Here is a 15,133-nt window from a genome sequence, read left to right on the forward strand (position 1 = left end):
AACTCTACAAGGGAAACTAATAACGGGTTACTGGTGGACAACCTTTCTACCACCCACTTCTGGAAACTAAACACCCCGCCACCCCAAATAAGTCTAGAGTGGTCTAAGCGATGGTCAATCCACACCATGGAAAAACCACCCGTATAGCACACAATCAAATGTAGAAATTTGAATACATCTCGTCTCTGACCATTCTCCTAGGTCAATGAGCCTGATAAGGGAAAACAAACTCTCTATATATGCATAATGCACCAACAAATCTCTATTTTGCCAAGCAACAATAATCAATACACATCAATAAACAAGATAATCCAGTCCCAAAATAAATCACAATAAGCAGGTGCCTAGGCCCCTGCAGCCTGACTTACTTTGACTAGTCATTCGACAAGTTGAGTCCCTCACGGTCCTAACTCCAGTGCTTTGAGGCTCCCACCTCCTTATCATGCTCTCTCTCATGTTTTTGCTGCCTCTTGTTCTCTGTCTCTCACTCATGCCATTCTTTGGTTTTTGCCTTTCCTGCTCTTTTCTCGCACTTCTTCTCACCCTTCTACTGTCCTTTTTGCTCTTTTCTCGCACTTTCTAATCAATCTAATGCCGTTATGCATTTCTGCCTATTCCCGCTCTCACCCTTCTGTTGAGCTTTGCACCTCTTTGGTTGCAGTCTCACCCTTATGTTTCCTTTTTGTGTTGTTTTATTCACTCTTTTTTAAACTTTCTGCCTCTCCTCACATTCAGTTTCTCGACTCCCACCTCCTGTACCCTTTCCCTCCTCTCCTTGCATCTTACCTCTTCCTCTCATGCAGCCACTCCTTCTCACCCTCTCAACTAGCCTCACCCACTGGACTCCTGCCACCTCCCAGGGACCACTTAATTGCAGCCACAGTGCAGATCAGCTATTAAGCAGGAGCATAGGCCCCTGACTTACCTGGACGAGTCCTACAACTGGTCGAGGCCCTCATGAAGCAGCACCCTAAGGCTCCCGCTCTACCTTGTGAGCATGCCACTTCTTGCTCTCTCTGGGTCTCACTCATGCCATTCTTTGGCATTTGCCTTTCCCCTATTTTGCCTTTCTTCCTCACCCTTCTGTCGTCTTTTTGCTCTTTCATAGCACTTTTTCTCAACCTTTTGTTGCCTTATTGCAGTTCCCTCCCTTCTCCCCCAGCTCCTTATCTGTTTCTCCGGAACTCCTTCCCGTGCTCTAGACTAGAAGGACTCCTCCCCTCCCAGGGCCTACATAATGGCATGGGTGCTGTTGGTGTGCCAAATGCAAGCCTGTCTGGTCCTACCGTGCCTACACTGTGCCTGGACTCAGCTTAGCGCCACACACCCTGGTCCTTCCGCCCCTGTGCACTACTTTGCAGAGTTCCTCTGGTCTCTGAACCCGGAGCACCCATCCACGCACTGCTGTCGGGCCATGCCACAACACATGGAAAGAGCATTTACCTGCACCCACTGCCACTTCACAGGCAACAAAACACCCACTAACAGTACCTTTTGTACCCACCAACTAACACGCACCCCAAGACAAGCTATCATGCATGTCCTCAACTCCCACTCTTTCAGCAATTATGCCACGGCAAACTGGGACATCCTACACTAAGGCACTTGGATCTTCTCCTGCTTAAGGACACATGGCTGACCTCCAAGTGAGCACCCGACATAGCCATGGCTATCCCAGCAGGATAAAGAATCACTTGTCAAATCTGCAAACACAGGCCAGAAGGAAGAATTGCAATAATATTTAAGGACTCCTTCAACTGCACTACAACCACAGAAGCCACAACCACAGAAGCCACAACCCCCTGCATGGAGAACCTACGCTTCAAGCTACAGAGGTCAGCAACATACAGTGGAGCACTCAGTGGAACCTACATATACTGACCACTAGAAACTATAGCCTCCTTTGTCGACTATATTGCTGGCTTAATCACCCCACTTCACCATCAACTCCAGCAATTACATCCTACCAGGAGACTTCAAATTCCACCTTGAAGACAACGGCAACCCCAACACTACAAGACTCTTGAAGTGCCTAGAGAACCTGGGACTGACACAACATGTCACTGTACCCACACACTGCCTGTCACACCCTCAAACCCATTTTCACCACCTTTAACAACACTGAAATCACCACAACCATGACACTCAACTGGACCAACATCCAGTCATTCATTTCCAAATCAGCATTCCCTGCCTGCAAGACCTGCCAGCACAAACAAGGCCAAAAAAGCTGGAGCAGCATCCAGGTTTCCACCAAGGTGGACACCCAGTGTCTGAATCAACCAACTCCCACCGATGGCCTAAACAGAGACATCAAAGATCTGGACAAGTGGATCACAAAATGCACTGACTTTCTAGTGCACCGAACACACAGTGAAAAATATGGTGGCCTGTCAGCTAGTATACGGAGGAAATATGTGTATTAAAACCACACTGCAAGCAATTAGAAAGAAGATGAAGAACAAACCACCTATCAGCGAAGTCCTCATCCGTATCATGAACACCTCCATCACTTCGGAGGTGTTTCTGGATGCCTGGAAACACATAATGGTCAACAAGCTACTAAAGAAACTCTCGGCAGACACCAAGCAACTAGTAAACTATCACCCAATCTCCCTGCTATCCTACATGGCAAAGGTCATGAAAAACGCCATAACAAACAACTCTCTCAGTACCTCTACGCCAAGCAGCTCCTAGCCACCACACAATCAGGCTTCTGGTGCTCCCACAGTATCAAGACTGCCATCATCACACCAAACCACAGCATCAGACTGATCCTTGACCGTGGAGACCGCAGCCTTTATACTACTTGACCTCTCTGCAGCTTTCCACACGCTCCTACTCCATCTTGATCACAAGACCTCACAAAACAGCCCTCGCCTTGTTCACAGGAAGAACACAAAATTCAACTTACCACCAGGCAATCAAAGGCCAAGAACCTCATACGAGGAGGCCCCAGGGATCATCCCTCAGTCCAATGTTATTCAACATATACATGACTCCGCTAGGGGACCTGCTTCTACATTCTAAGGATGTCGCAAGAGATCTTCAAATGACTTCCAGAGAACACCAGGAAAACTGTTAAACAGGCTTTGATCTCCAGAAGACTGGATTACGGTAACACACTCTATGCAGTAATCACTAAGAAGCTCCTGAAAAGACTCTAGGCCATTCAAAGGCTGCAGCAAGAATCATACTCAACCTACCTTCTCACACTTACATTATCCCACATCTCAGAAAACGGCACACGCACCAAAGCCAAAAACACACCCAGTTCAAACTGCTCACACACACCTTAACAGCGACATATATATCTGCACACCTCTCAGGCACTTGGGCTCAGCTGGACTCTTGCTAGCATACATAACCTGCATTCGCAAAGCGAGATGCCGCACCTTCTCGTATCTCTCCTCCAAAAGTATGGAACAACCTCTCTCACCACATGAGAGCCTCCTCATCGCTTCTAGAGTTCTGCAAGCTAAAATCTGGGTCTTCCATTAACTTCACTCAGGAGGCAGCTGCCTGCCAATCTGCAAAGTGCAGTGATTAGCACGCTTTATAAATACACATAACATAACAAACCAACACAAGAGAAGCACAACCAAAGAAACACCATGGCTAATGCCTGAAACAATACAATTATACTGTATTGTGCTCTAATTTTTACACCAAGATTTCACTAACATGGAAATGTTCTAAATGCTGTACACAAAGTGTGATCCTAATCATATATTGTTTGTGTTATGCTAACGTAGGCAAATAAAAAATGTACATTTCAAAGAGTCTTGTCATATTTGGACAAGAAATCTGCTGCACGACTCACCTGAAGTCTCTTTTAATGGCTCAAGTGGTATGTTTTCTGGGTACAGTTAAGTCATTCTAGACATTGTGTGGCTTGCCCACCTGGTGTGGGCAGTTAAGTCTAAGAAGTGGTGAGAATTAAAGAACATTGTTTAACACTGTGACGGGAAATACAGTATTAGAAACAATAGAAGAGATTCCCCACTCAAAGGTAAGCACTAGCCTGGATGATGTGTTATGATATTGAAGTGGTCAAAGGAAAATGGTGACGAGAAAGCAAGGAAGGTACAAAATGAAAGGTGTAAGAAGAGAGAAAGCGTGAGAAGTATTTTAAAATTTACAATATAAGCAAAGAACAAGGGAGTTCAATTATGTGTCACATGGGCTTTCATGGTTTCCAGGTCTCCAGACAAATAAGGATGCAATATTTGCCAATTAATTAGAATTTTCAGACACCATTATAAAACAATCTTTTAAAAAGAGACACTAAGAGTTTATTAGATTGATGGAGATGATCATATATACAAATGATCTGAAGAGGAGGTCCGACAGAAAAAAAAGGAATTAATTCTATGAAACAAGTTGGACCAGAAGCGACGAGTTGTACAGGGGATGTGTTTGCACACGTACATGCATATGCACAGAAATCGGATACATGGGCAAAAATCAGATTCATTTTCATGATAATCATTATCAAGTTAAAATATTTTGAATATGCATGGCTGATTATGTGTAAAGAATTTAGGTAAATGCTTTGGGTTATAGGTCCGTATGTTATGCATTTTGTGCATGATATATTTTCTGCTTGCTGTAAGAAAGAAGATGATGAGCATCTTTGGTTGTAAAGTACATAGAGAGGCTTGGTAAACGACGTTACAAACTCAAGTCATATTTCATTCCTGCATGTCCTATATTTGTAATGCATTTCTCCTCATTCTGGCATTAAACTTAATTGATTTCCAGCAAACCTGAACACAAATTGTCATTGGATCCTACACATCCTATTAAATACTTCTACAGCATTCTAATCTTCAAAGGCATCTATTGTTACTGCACCTCTGTGGAAGGATTGGTGTTTACAACACACTAAAAGGTTCTCAACTTCATCAGACCTTAAGTTTACGGCTAAAGGATCTTGATACTCCATTACCAACAGGTAAATAATCATCTGGTGACTATAGCCGACAGGTGTACATTTAAACACTGGATCATCACCAAATTCAGATACAACTATTAACAGCTATCACTACAAAGCAAGAAATCAACTCCACACACCTTCAGCTTCTGGCAGGCCAATGCAGCTGCTTTCTTCTCTGCCTCCGATTTCCTGCGGCTTCTGGCGATGAAGGTCATGGGATGTGGCCACTTAAGAGTCAGAGTGCAGACTTTAGTCTTGCCACTCTCGCAGTGATAGAGAATGTTGTCCTGGAAGTGAGGAGGAAGGAAATGGTTACAAACAAATCACATCTCAAATGGAGACAACAAATTATGAATAAATACCCTTTCGTTGATTGGTTCTTAATGTGGATGGGGAACAATGACAGCTTTGTTGTGGAATTTCTTCCCTCTGAACAAGTATAACAAGTTTAACAACAATCTGTTTTTTAAGTTGAGTGCAAGCGCTTTTCAACCTGTTGTAAGTATTCTGTGGGCTTATAGCCACACCCATCACTCGCTCGTGGGCATGCCTTTAAAAAATCTCTTGATGCTTTACGTTTGTCCCTAACTAAAAAAAAAACAATATCCTCAAACCAGCTCTCCTGACATAGCGGGAGAGAAGATACTACAATGTTCACTGCGCTCAGGGAAACTTGCCCCATAATGCCTATCAAGCCATTACTTTTAGAAAACAATTTTGCTTATAACTCAGCCCATAGTGGTCCTATGACAATGGGACCACCGACAAAATGTTCATGGCAGTGTGCTCTGTCTGTTTACATGACCTCTGGGTTCCCACACTAGGTTAGTGGGTATTCCAAAATAATAATCCCTCCCACCATTGTGTCTTTTTAAGCTCTCTCATAGCTGGAATTTTTGTTTTACAGCTGGGAGTAGTTTGTGTTTTAAGGGCCTTGTTTGTATTATCATTGCAGTAGGCCTGTTAGCTCAGAAAATGTGTAAGCCAAAATGCTCTCTAGAGGCTAAATATATGGTTACACTGCTTTACTTTCTGCCATTTTCTTTTCATGTGGTTATGCCCTCTAGGGGCTAACTATATGGCAGGGCAAGGAAAATCAACTCGACCACTTGTGTTGCGGAGTCTTATTTGATCAGGTCAAGCGATTTTTAATGCTTATTCGTCCCTTCTGGCGAGTTTACAGTGAACAGGTGTCCATTCACTTGAAAAGTGGAGGGGCAATAAAAGATGTCTTTAATTCTTGTTCTTATGGCACATTTGCTCTCTGTTCACAGACAAAGGTCAAAAGTCAGTTTTTCTTACAATTAATTTTCCATCTGGCTGCAGAGTTCCAGGACTTTGTAAGGTGAACTGTGTGACCTGCTGCTTAGAATGTAAAATAAAAGGATATAGGGTGACAGGTTTTTCCTAACACACAACATTTTAAAATATATTTCAGTAGTTGTGAAAGCCCTTTTTATATTTCTCTGTGATGACAATTATTTTAATAAGATGAGAACAAATCAAAATACTTTACATGTTGATGTGCAAAACCCAATTTTTACAGACTGTTAATACACTATATAATTTTATCAGTAAAGCTGCAAGTTAATAGAGAGGGTTTTGAACATTTTTTGTAAAGTTACTGTTTGTAGATGACAATGTGTTACCACATCATGGTTTAGTAATATATTTATTAAAACTGAGTGTTTAAACAAACTGAGAAACACTCCTGCCCGGCTGGCAATATTGTTAGTAAACTAAATGAAGTCCTAAGTTATGTGGGCTAGGCCTCATGGGTATGTGGGCTAGATTCTTGTGATGCATGCAGCAAACTTGAGTCTACTTAATCAAACAAAAGAGGTTTGTTTGTACTGCAGAAATGCTGAGATCACATATTTGAAGGTTGAATCACATGTGAGAATTAAGGAAAAGGCGACTCTGTAAACTATTTGCCTAGGATCACACAATTTGAGACCCGTTTACGGGTCAAGTATATTACAGTTAGGTTGAGTAGATTATTTAAGTTAATCGATCTGCAGGTTTAGTAACATTTTTATGATTTTCCACGCTCTGTATATGGTTACATGACCATGTTTCTTACAAATGCTACTTTAATTGTGGTGTTGTTCTCCAGGGGGTGTTCTAAGCATTACAGTCAACATATTAACATAGTACAATATTTGTGGCACGGAAATACGCCCCATAATGCCTTGCAGGGCACTACATTTACTGAACAATTCTGTTCATAACTCAGCCTGTGGTATCCTAGGACAATGGGACCACCTTCAAAACATATGCCACAACTTACTCTTTCTGTCTAGATCATCTCTGGGTGCACACTACAAGATTAGTGGGGACCCTAAAATAATAACCCTCTCCCCCACCATTCAGTGTCTTTTTAAGTTCTTTTATGGCTGGACTTTTGCTTTGCAGCTGGCAGTCATTTCTTTTTAAGGTCCTTGTTCGTTATACCATAGCAGTAGGCCTGCTAGCCTTCAAAATGTGTAATGCACTATGCCCCCTAGGGGCTAAATACATGGTAAAGTGCATTACTTTCTGACATTTTCTTTTCACGTGGTTACGCCCTTTGGGGGCTAACTATATGTGTAAGGAAATGCCTCCTTGGCATGGTTACCCCCTGACTTTTTGCCTTTGCTGATGCTATGTTTTGAATTGAAAGTGTGCTGAGGCCTGCTAACCAGGCCCCAGCACCACTGTTCTTTCCCTAACCTGTAAGGGCCCTGATGCCAAGGAAGGTCTCTAAGGGCTGCAGCATGTCTTATGCCACCCTGGAGACCCCTCACTCAGCACAGACACCCTGCTTGCCAGCTTGTGTGTGCTGGTGAAAACAAAACGAGTAAGTCGACATGGCACTCCCCTCAGGGTGCCATGCCAACCTCTCACTGCCTATGCAGGTATAGATAAGTCACCCCTCTAGTAGGCCTTACAGCCCTAAGGCAGGGTGCATATACCATAGGTGAGGGCACCAGTGCATGAGCACTGTGCCCCTACAGTGTCTAAGCAATACCTTAGACATTGTAAGTGCAGGGTAGCCATAAGAGTATATGGTCTGGGAGTCTGTTTTACACGAACTCCACAGCACCATAATGGCTACACTGAAAACTGGGAAGTTTGGTATCAAACTTCTCAGCACAATAAAAGCACACTCATGCCAGTGTACATTTTATTGTAAAATACACCCCAGAGGGCACCTTAGAGGTGCCCCCTGAAACCTTAACCAACTATCTGTGTAGGCTGACTGGTTCCAGCAGCCTGCCACGCTAGAGACATGTTGCTGGCCCCATGGGGAGAGTGCCTTTGTCACTCTGAGGCCAGTAACAAAGCCTGCACTGGTTGGAGATGCTAACACCTCCCCCAGGCAGGAGCTGTCACACCTGGCGGTGAGCCTCAAAGGCTCACCCCTTTGTGCCAGCCCAGCAGGACACTCCAGCTAGTGGAGTTGCCCGCCCCCTCCGGCCACAGCCCCCACTTTTGGCGGCAAGGCCGGAGAAAATAATGAGAAAAACAAGGAGGAGTCACTGACCAGTCAGGACAGCCCCTAAGGTGTCCTGAGCTGAAGTGACTCTAACTTTTAGAAATCCTCCATCTTGCAGATGGAGGATTCCCCAATAGGATTAGGGATGTGACCCCCTCCCCTTGGGAGGAGGCACAAAGAGGGTGTACCCACCCTCAGGGCTAGTAGCCATTGGCTACTAACCCCCCAGACCTAAACACGCCCTTAAATTTAGTATTTAAGGGCTCCCCTGAACCTAAAACTTTAGATTCCTGAAACTACAAGAAGAAGAAGACTGCTGAGCTGAAAAACCCCTGCAGAGGAAGAACAGAAGACACCAACTGCTTTGGCCCCAGACTTACCGGCCTGTCTCCTGCCTTCCAAAGAAACCTGCTCCAGCGACGCTTTCCAAGGGACCAGCGACCTCTGAATCCTCTGAGGACTGCCCGACTTCGAGAAAGACAAGAAACTCCCGAGGACAGCGGCCCTGCTCCAAAAGAACTGCAACTTTGTTTCAAGTAGCAGATTTAAAGACCCCTGCAACTCCCCGCAAGAAGCGTGAGACTTGCAACACTGCACCCGGCGACCCCGACTCGACTGGTGGAGAAACAACGCGACAGGGAGGACCCCCAGGCGACTCCAAGACTGTGAGTAACCAAAGTTGTCCCCCCTGAGCCCCCACAGCGACGCCTGCAGAGGGAATCCCGAGGCTCCCCCTGACCGCGACTGCCTGAACTCCATTTCCCGACGGCTGGGAAAGACTCTGCACCCGCAGCCCCCAGCACCTAAAGGAACGGAACTCCTGCGCAGGAGTGACCCCCAGGAGGCCCTCTCCCTTGCCCAGGTGGTGGCTACCCCGAGGAGCCCCCCCCTTGCCTGCCTGCAACGCTGAAGAGATCCCTTGATCTCTCATTGGAAACCATTGAAAACCCGACGCGTGTTTGCACACTGCACCCGGCCGCCACCGCGCTGCTGAGGGTGTACTTTTTGTGCTGACTTGTGTGTCCCCCGGTGCCCTACAAAACCCCCCTGGTCTGCCCTCCCTAGACGCGGGTACTTACCTGCTGGCAGACTGGAACCGGGGCACCCCCTTCTCTCCATTGAAGCCTATGTGTTTTGGGCACCTCTTTGACCTTTGCACCTGACCGGCCCTGAGCTGCTGGTGTGATAACTTTGGGGTTGCTCTGAACCCCCAACGGTGGGCTACCTTGGGCCAAAAACTGAAACCTGTAAGTGACTTACTTACCTGTTAAAACTAACATTTACCTCCCCCAGGAACTGTGAAAATTGCACTGTGTCCACTTTTAAAACAACTTATTGTGTTTTATGTAAAAAGTATACATGCTAATGAAATGATTCAAAGTTCCTAAAGTACTTACCTGCAATACCTTTCAAATGAGATATTACATTTAAAATTTGAACCTGTGGTTCTTAAAATAAACTAGGAAAAGATATTTTTCTATAACAAAACCTATTGGCTGGATTTGTCTCTGAGTGTGTGTTCCTCATTTATTGCCTGTGTGTATGTACAACAAATGCTTAACACTACTCCTTTGATAAGCCTACTGCTCGACCAGACTACCACAAAATAGAGCATTAGTATTATCTCTTTTTGCCACTATCTTACCTCTAAGGGGAACCCTTGGACTCTGTGCATGCTATTCCTTACTTTGAAATAGCACATACAGAGGCAACTTCCTACATTGGTGGATCAGCGGTGGGGTACAAGACTTTGCATTTGCTGGACTACTCAGCCAATACCTGATCACACGACGAATTCCAAAAATTGTCATTAGAAATTGATTTTTGCAATTTGAAAATTTTCTAAATTCTTTAAAGTCCTGCTAGGGCCTTGTGTTAGTCCCTGTTAGCATTGCTTTTAGAGTTTAAAAGTTTGGTAAAAGTTTGAATTAGAACCTAGAACTAGTTTTAGATTCTTAAAAAGTATTCCAACTTTTAGAAGCATAATGTCTAGTACAGATATGAATGTGGTGGAACTCGACACCACACCTTACCTCCATCTTAAGATGAGGGAGCTAAGGTCACTCTGTAAAGTAAAGAAAATAGCAATGGGCTCCAGACCTTCCAAACTACAGCTCCAGGAGCTGTTGGCAGAGTTTGAAAGAGCCAACCCCTCTGAGGATGGCAACTCAGAGGATGATGATAGTGACTTGGAGGGTGATTCCCCCCCACCAGTCCTATCTAGGGAGAACAGGGCCTCTCAAGCCCTGACTCCACAAATAATAGTCAGAGATGCTGGTTCCCTCACAGGAGGGACCAACAACTCTGAAATCACTGAGGATAATTCCAGTGAAGAGGACATCCAGTTAGCCAGGATGGCCAAAAGATTGGCTTTGGAAAGACAGATCCTAGCCATAGAAAGGGAAAGACAAGAGATGGGCCTAGGACCCATCAATGGTGGCAGCAACATAAATAGGGTCAGAGATTCTCCTGACATGTTGAAAATCCCCAAAGGGATTGTAACTAAATATGAAGATGGTGATGACATCACCAAATGGTTCACAGCTTTTGAGAGGGCTTGTGTAACCAGAAAAGTGAACAAATCTCACTGGGGTGCTCTCCTTTGGGAAATGTTCACAGGAAAGTGTAGGGATAGACTCCTCACACTCTCTGGAAAAGATGCAGAATCTTATGACCTCATGAAGGGTACCCTGATTGAGGGCTTTGGATTCTCCACTGAGGAGTATAGGATTAGATTCAGGGGGGCTCAAAAATCCTCGAGCCAGACCTGGGTTGACTTTGTAGACTACTCAGTAAAAACACTAGACGGTTGGATTCAAGGCAGTGGTGTAAGTGATTATGATGGGCTGTATAACTTATTTGTGAAAGAACACCTGTTAAGTAATTGTTTCAATGACAAACTGCATCAGCATCTGGTAGACCTAGGACCAATTTCTCCCCAAGAATTGGGAAAGAAGGCGGACCATTGGGTCAAGACTAGGGTGTCCAAAACTTCCACAGGGGGTGACCAAAAGAAAGGGGTCACAAAACCTCCCCAGGGGAAAGGTGGTGAGACAGCCAAAAACAAAAATAGTAAAGAGTCTTCTACAGGCCCCCAAAAACCTGCACAGGAGGGTGGGCCCAGAGCCTCTTCACAAAACAATTCTGGGTACAAGGGTAAAAACTTTGATCCCAAAAAGGCCTGGTGTCGTAGCTGTAGTCAGTCTGGACACCAAACTGGAGACAAGGCCTGTCCCAAGAAAGATACCACTTCTAACTCCAATCCAGCTAAAACTGGAATGGCCAGTCTCCAAGTGGGATCAACAGTGTGCCCAGAGCAAATCAGGTGTCACACTGAAGCTACATTAGTCTCTGAGGGTGGGGTGGATTTAGCCACACTGGCTGCCTGGCCCCCTAACATGCAAAAACACAGGCAGCAGCTCTTAATTAATGGGACAAGTGTAGAGGGCCTGAGGGATACAGGTGCCAGTGTCACCATGGTGACAGAGAAACTGGTTTCCCCTGGCCAATACCTGGCTGGACAAACTTATCCAGTCACCAACGCTGACAATCAGACTAAAGTACATCCCATGGCAATGGTAACTTTAGAGTGGGGAGGGGTCAATGGCCTGAAACAGGTGGTGGTCTCCTCAAATATCCCAGTAGACTGTTTGCTTGGAAATGACCTGGAGTCCTCAGCATGGGCTGAGGTAGAACTGAAAACCCATGCAGCCATGCTGGGTATCCCTGAACTGGTGTGTGTCAAGACAAGGGCACAGTGCAAGGCACAGGGTGAAAAAGTAGAGCTGGAGTCTGGAAGAAAGGCCCAGCCTACCAAGAGAAAAGGAAAGTCAGCTGGGAAACCAGCTGCAACACAACAAGAAAAAGAGAACCTCTCTTCTCAGGAAGAAGTTCTGCCCTCTGAGGGAACTGAGCCTATGGAGCTGGAACCTTATCAGGTTGAGCTCTTAGGCCCAGGGGGACCCTCAAGGGAAGAGTTGTGTAAGGGACAAGAAACCTGTCCCTCCCTTGAAGGCCTTAGGCAGCAAGCTGCTGAAGAGTCCAAAGGCAAGAAAAATGGAACACATAGGGTCTATTGGGAAGATGGACTCCTGTACACTGAGGCAAGAGATCCCAAACCTGGTGCCACTAGGAGAGTGGTAGTGCCTCAGGGTTTCAGAGAGTTTATTCTGGCCTTAGCCCATGATATTCCCCTTGCTGGGCATTTGGGACAAACCAAGACGTGGGAGAGGTTAGTCAACCACTTCTACTGGCCCAATATGTCCCAGAAGGTTAAGGAGTTTTGCCTCTCCTGCCCCACCTGTCAAGCCAGTGGTAAGACAGGTGGGCATCCAAAGGCCCCCCTCATTCCACTTCCAGTGGTGGGGGTCCCCTTTGAAAGAGTGGGTGTGGACATAGTTGGTCCACTAGAACCTCCCACAGCCTCAGGAAATATGTACATCCTAGTAGTAGTGGATCATGCTACTAGGTATCCTGAAGCTATTCCCCTTAGGTCGACTACTGCCCCTGCAGTAGCCAAGGCCCTCATTGGTATCTTTACCAGAGTAGGCTTCCCTAAGGAGGTGGTGTCTGACAGAGGTACCAACTTCATGTCAGCATACCTAAAACACATGTGGAATGAGTGTGGGGTGACTTATAAATTCACTACACCATATCATCCACAAACTAATGGCCTTGTTGAGAGATTCAACAAGACATTAAAGGGCATGATCATGGGGCTCCTAGAAAAACTCAAAAGGAGATGGGATGTCCTCCTGCCATGTCTGCTTTTCGCTTACAGAGAGGTGCCTCAGAAGGGAGTAGGGTTCTCACCCTTTGAACTTCTGTTTGGCCACCCTGTAAGGGGACCACTTGCTCTTGTTAAAGAAGGCTGGGAGAGACCTCTTCATGAGCCTAAACAAGACATAGTGGACTATGTACTTGGCCTTCGCTCAAGGATGGCAGAGTACATGGAAAAGGCAAGTAAAAACCTTGAGGCCAACCAACAACTCCAGAAGTTGTGGTATGACCAAAAGGCTGCACTGGTTGAATTTCAACCAGGGCAGAAAGTCTGGGTTCTGGAGCCTGTGGCTCCCAGGGCACTTCAGGACAAATGGAGTGGCCCTTAGCCAGTACTAGAGAGGAAGAGTCAGGTCACCTACCTGGTAGACCTGGGCACAAGCAGGAGCCCCAAGAGGGTGATCCATGTGAACCGCCTTAAGCTCTTCCATGACAGGGCTGATGTAAATCTGTTGATGGTAACAGATGAGGACCAGGAAGCTGAGAGTGAGCCTCTCCCTGATCTCCTCTCATCAGACCCTAAAGATGGCTCAGTGGATAGAGTGATCTATTCAGACACCCTCTCTAGCCAACAGCAGTCTGACTGTAGGAAGGTCCTACAGCAGTTTTCTGAACTCTTTTCCCTAACCCCTGGTCAGACACACCTGTGTACCCATGATGTGGACACAGGGGACAGCATGCCTGTCAAAAACAAAATATTCAGACAGTCTGACCAAGTTAAGGAAAGCATCAAGGTGGAAGTCCACAAGATGCTGGAATTGGGAGTAATTGAGTACTCTGACAGCCCCTGGGCTAGCCCAGTGGTCTTAGTCCCCAAACCTCACACCAAAGAAGGAAAGAGAGAGATGAGGTTTTGTGTGGACTACAGAGGCCTTAATTCTGTCACCAAGACAGATGCCCATCCCATTCCTAGAGCTGATGAGCTGATAGACAAATTAGGGGCTGCCAAATTCTTAAGTACCTTTGACTTAACAGCTGGGTACTGGCAAATCAAAATGGCCCCTGGAGCAAAAGAAAAGACAGCATTCTCCACACCTGATGGGCATTATCAGTTCACTGTTATGCCCTTTGGTTTAAAGAATGCCCCTGCCACCTTCCAAAGGTTGGTGAATCAAGTCCTTGCTGGGTTGGAATCCTTTAGTGCAGCTTATCTTGATGATATTGCTGTCTTCAGCTCCACCTGGCAGGATCACCTGGTCCACCTGAAGAAGGTTTTGAAGGCTCTGCAATCTGCAGGCCTCTCTATCAAGGCATCCAAATGCCAGATAGGGCAGGGAACTGTGGTTTACTTGGGACACCTTATAGGTGGAGGCCAAGTTCAGCCACTCCAGCCTAAGATCCAGACTATTCTGGACTGGGCAGCTCCAAAAACCCAGACTCAAGTCAGGGCATTCCTTGGCTTGACTGGGTACTATAGGAGGTTTGTGAAGGGATATGGATCCATTGTGACAGCCCTCACAGAACTCACCTCCAAGAAAATGCCCAAGAAAGTAAACTGGACTGTAGAATGCCAACAGGCCTTTGACACCCTGAAACAAGCTATGTGCACAGCACCAGTTCTAAAAGCTCCAGATTACTCCAAGCAATTCATTGTGCAAACAGATGCCTCTGAACATGGGATAGGGGCAGTTTTGTCCCAAACAAATGATGATGGCCTTGACCAGCCTGTTGCTTTCATTAGCAGGAGGTTACTCCCCAGGGAGCAGCGTTGGAGTGCCATTGAGAGGGAGGCCTTTGCTGTGGTTTGGTCCCTGAAGAAGCTGAGACCATACCTCTTTTGTACTCACTTCCTAGTTCAAACTGACCACAGACCTCTCAGATGGCTGATGCAAATGAAAGGTGAAAATCCAAAACTGTTGAGGTGGTCCATCTCCCTACAGGGAATGGACTTTATAGTGGAACACAGACCTGGGACTGCCCATGCCAATGCAGATGGC

The 15,133-nt window shown here is 45.9% G+C and overlaps 1 protein-coding gene across 2 annotated transcripts in view; it reads right to left on the minus strand.

The window, feature by feature from the left end:
* Positions 1 to 15,133, minus strand: part of DHX30 (DExH-box helicase 30) — a 501,635-nt gene that overhangs the window by 350,074 nt on the left and 136,428 nt on the right. For both annotated transcript variants that reach the window (XM_069210866.1, XM_069210867.1), the window contains one exon: positions 5,077 to 5,226. In XM_069210866.1, coding sequence (XP_069066967.1) covers positions 5,077 to 5,226 — 150 coding nt within the window. The remainder of the gene's footprint in view (positions 1 to 5,076; positions 5,227 to 15,133) is intronic.

Source organism: Pleurodeles waltl, chromosome 10, assembly GCF_031143425.1.
Source record: "Pleurodeles waltl isolate 20211129_DDA chromosome 10, aPleWal1.hap1.20221129, whole genome shotgun sequence".
NCBI classification, from domain to species: Eukaryota; Metazoa; Chordata; class Amphibia; order Caudata; family Salamandridae; genus Pleurodeles; species Pleurodeles waltl.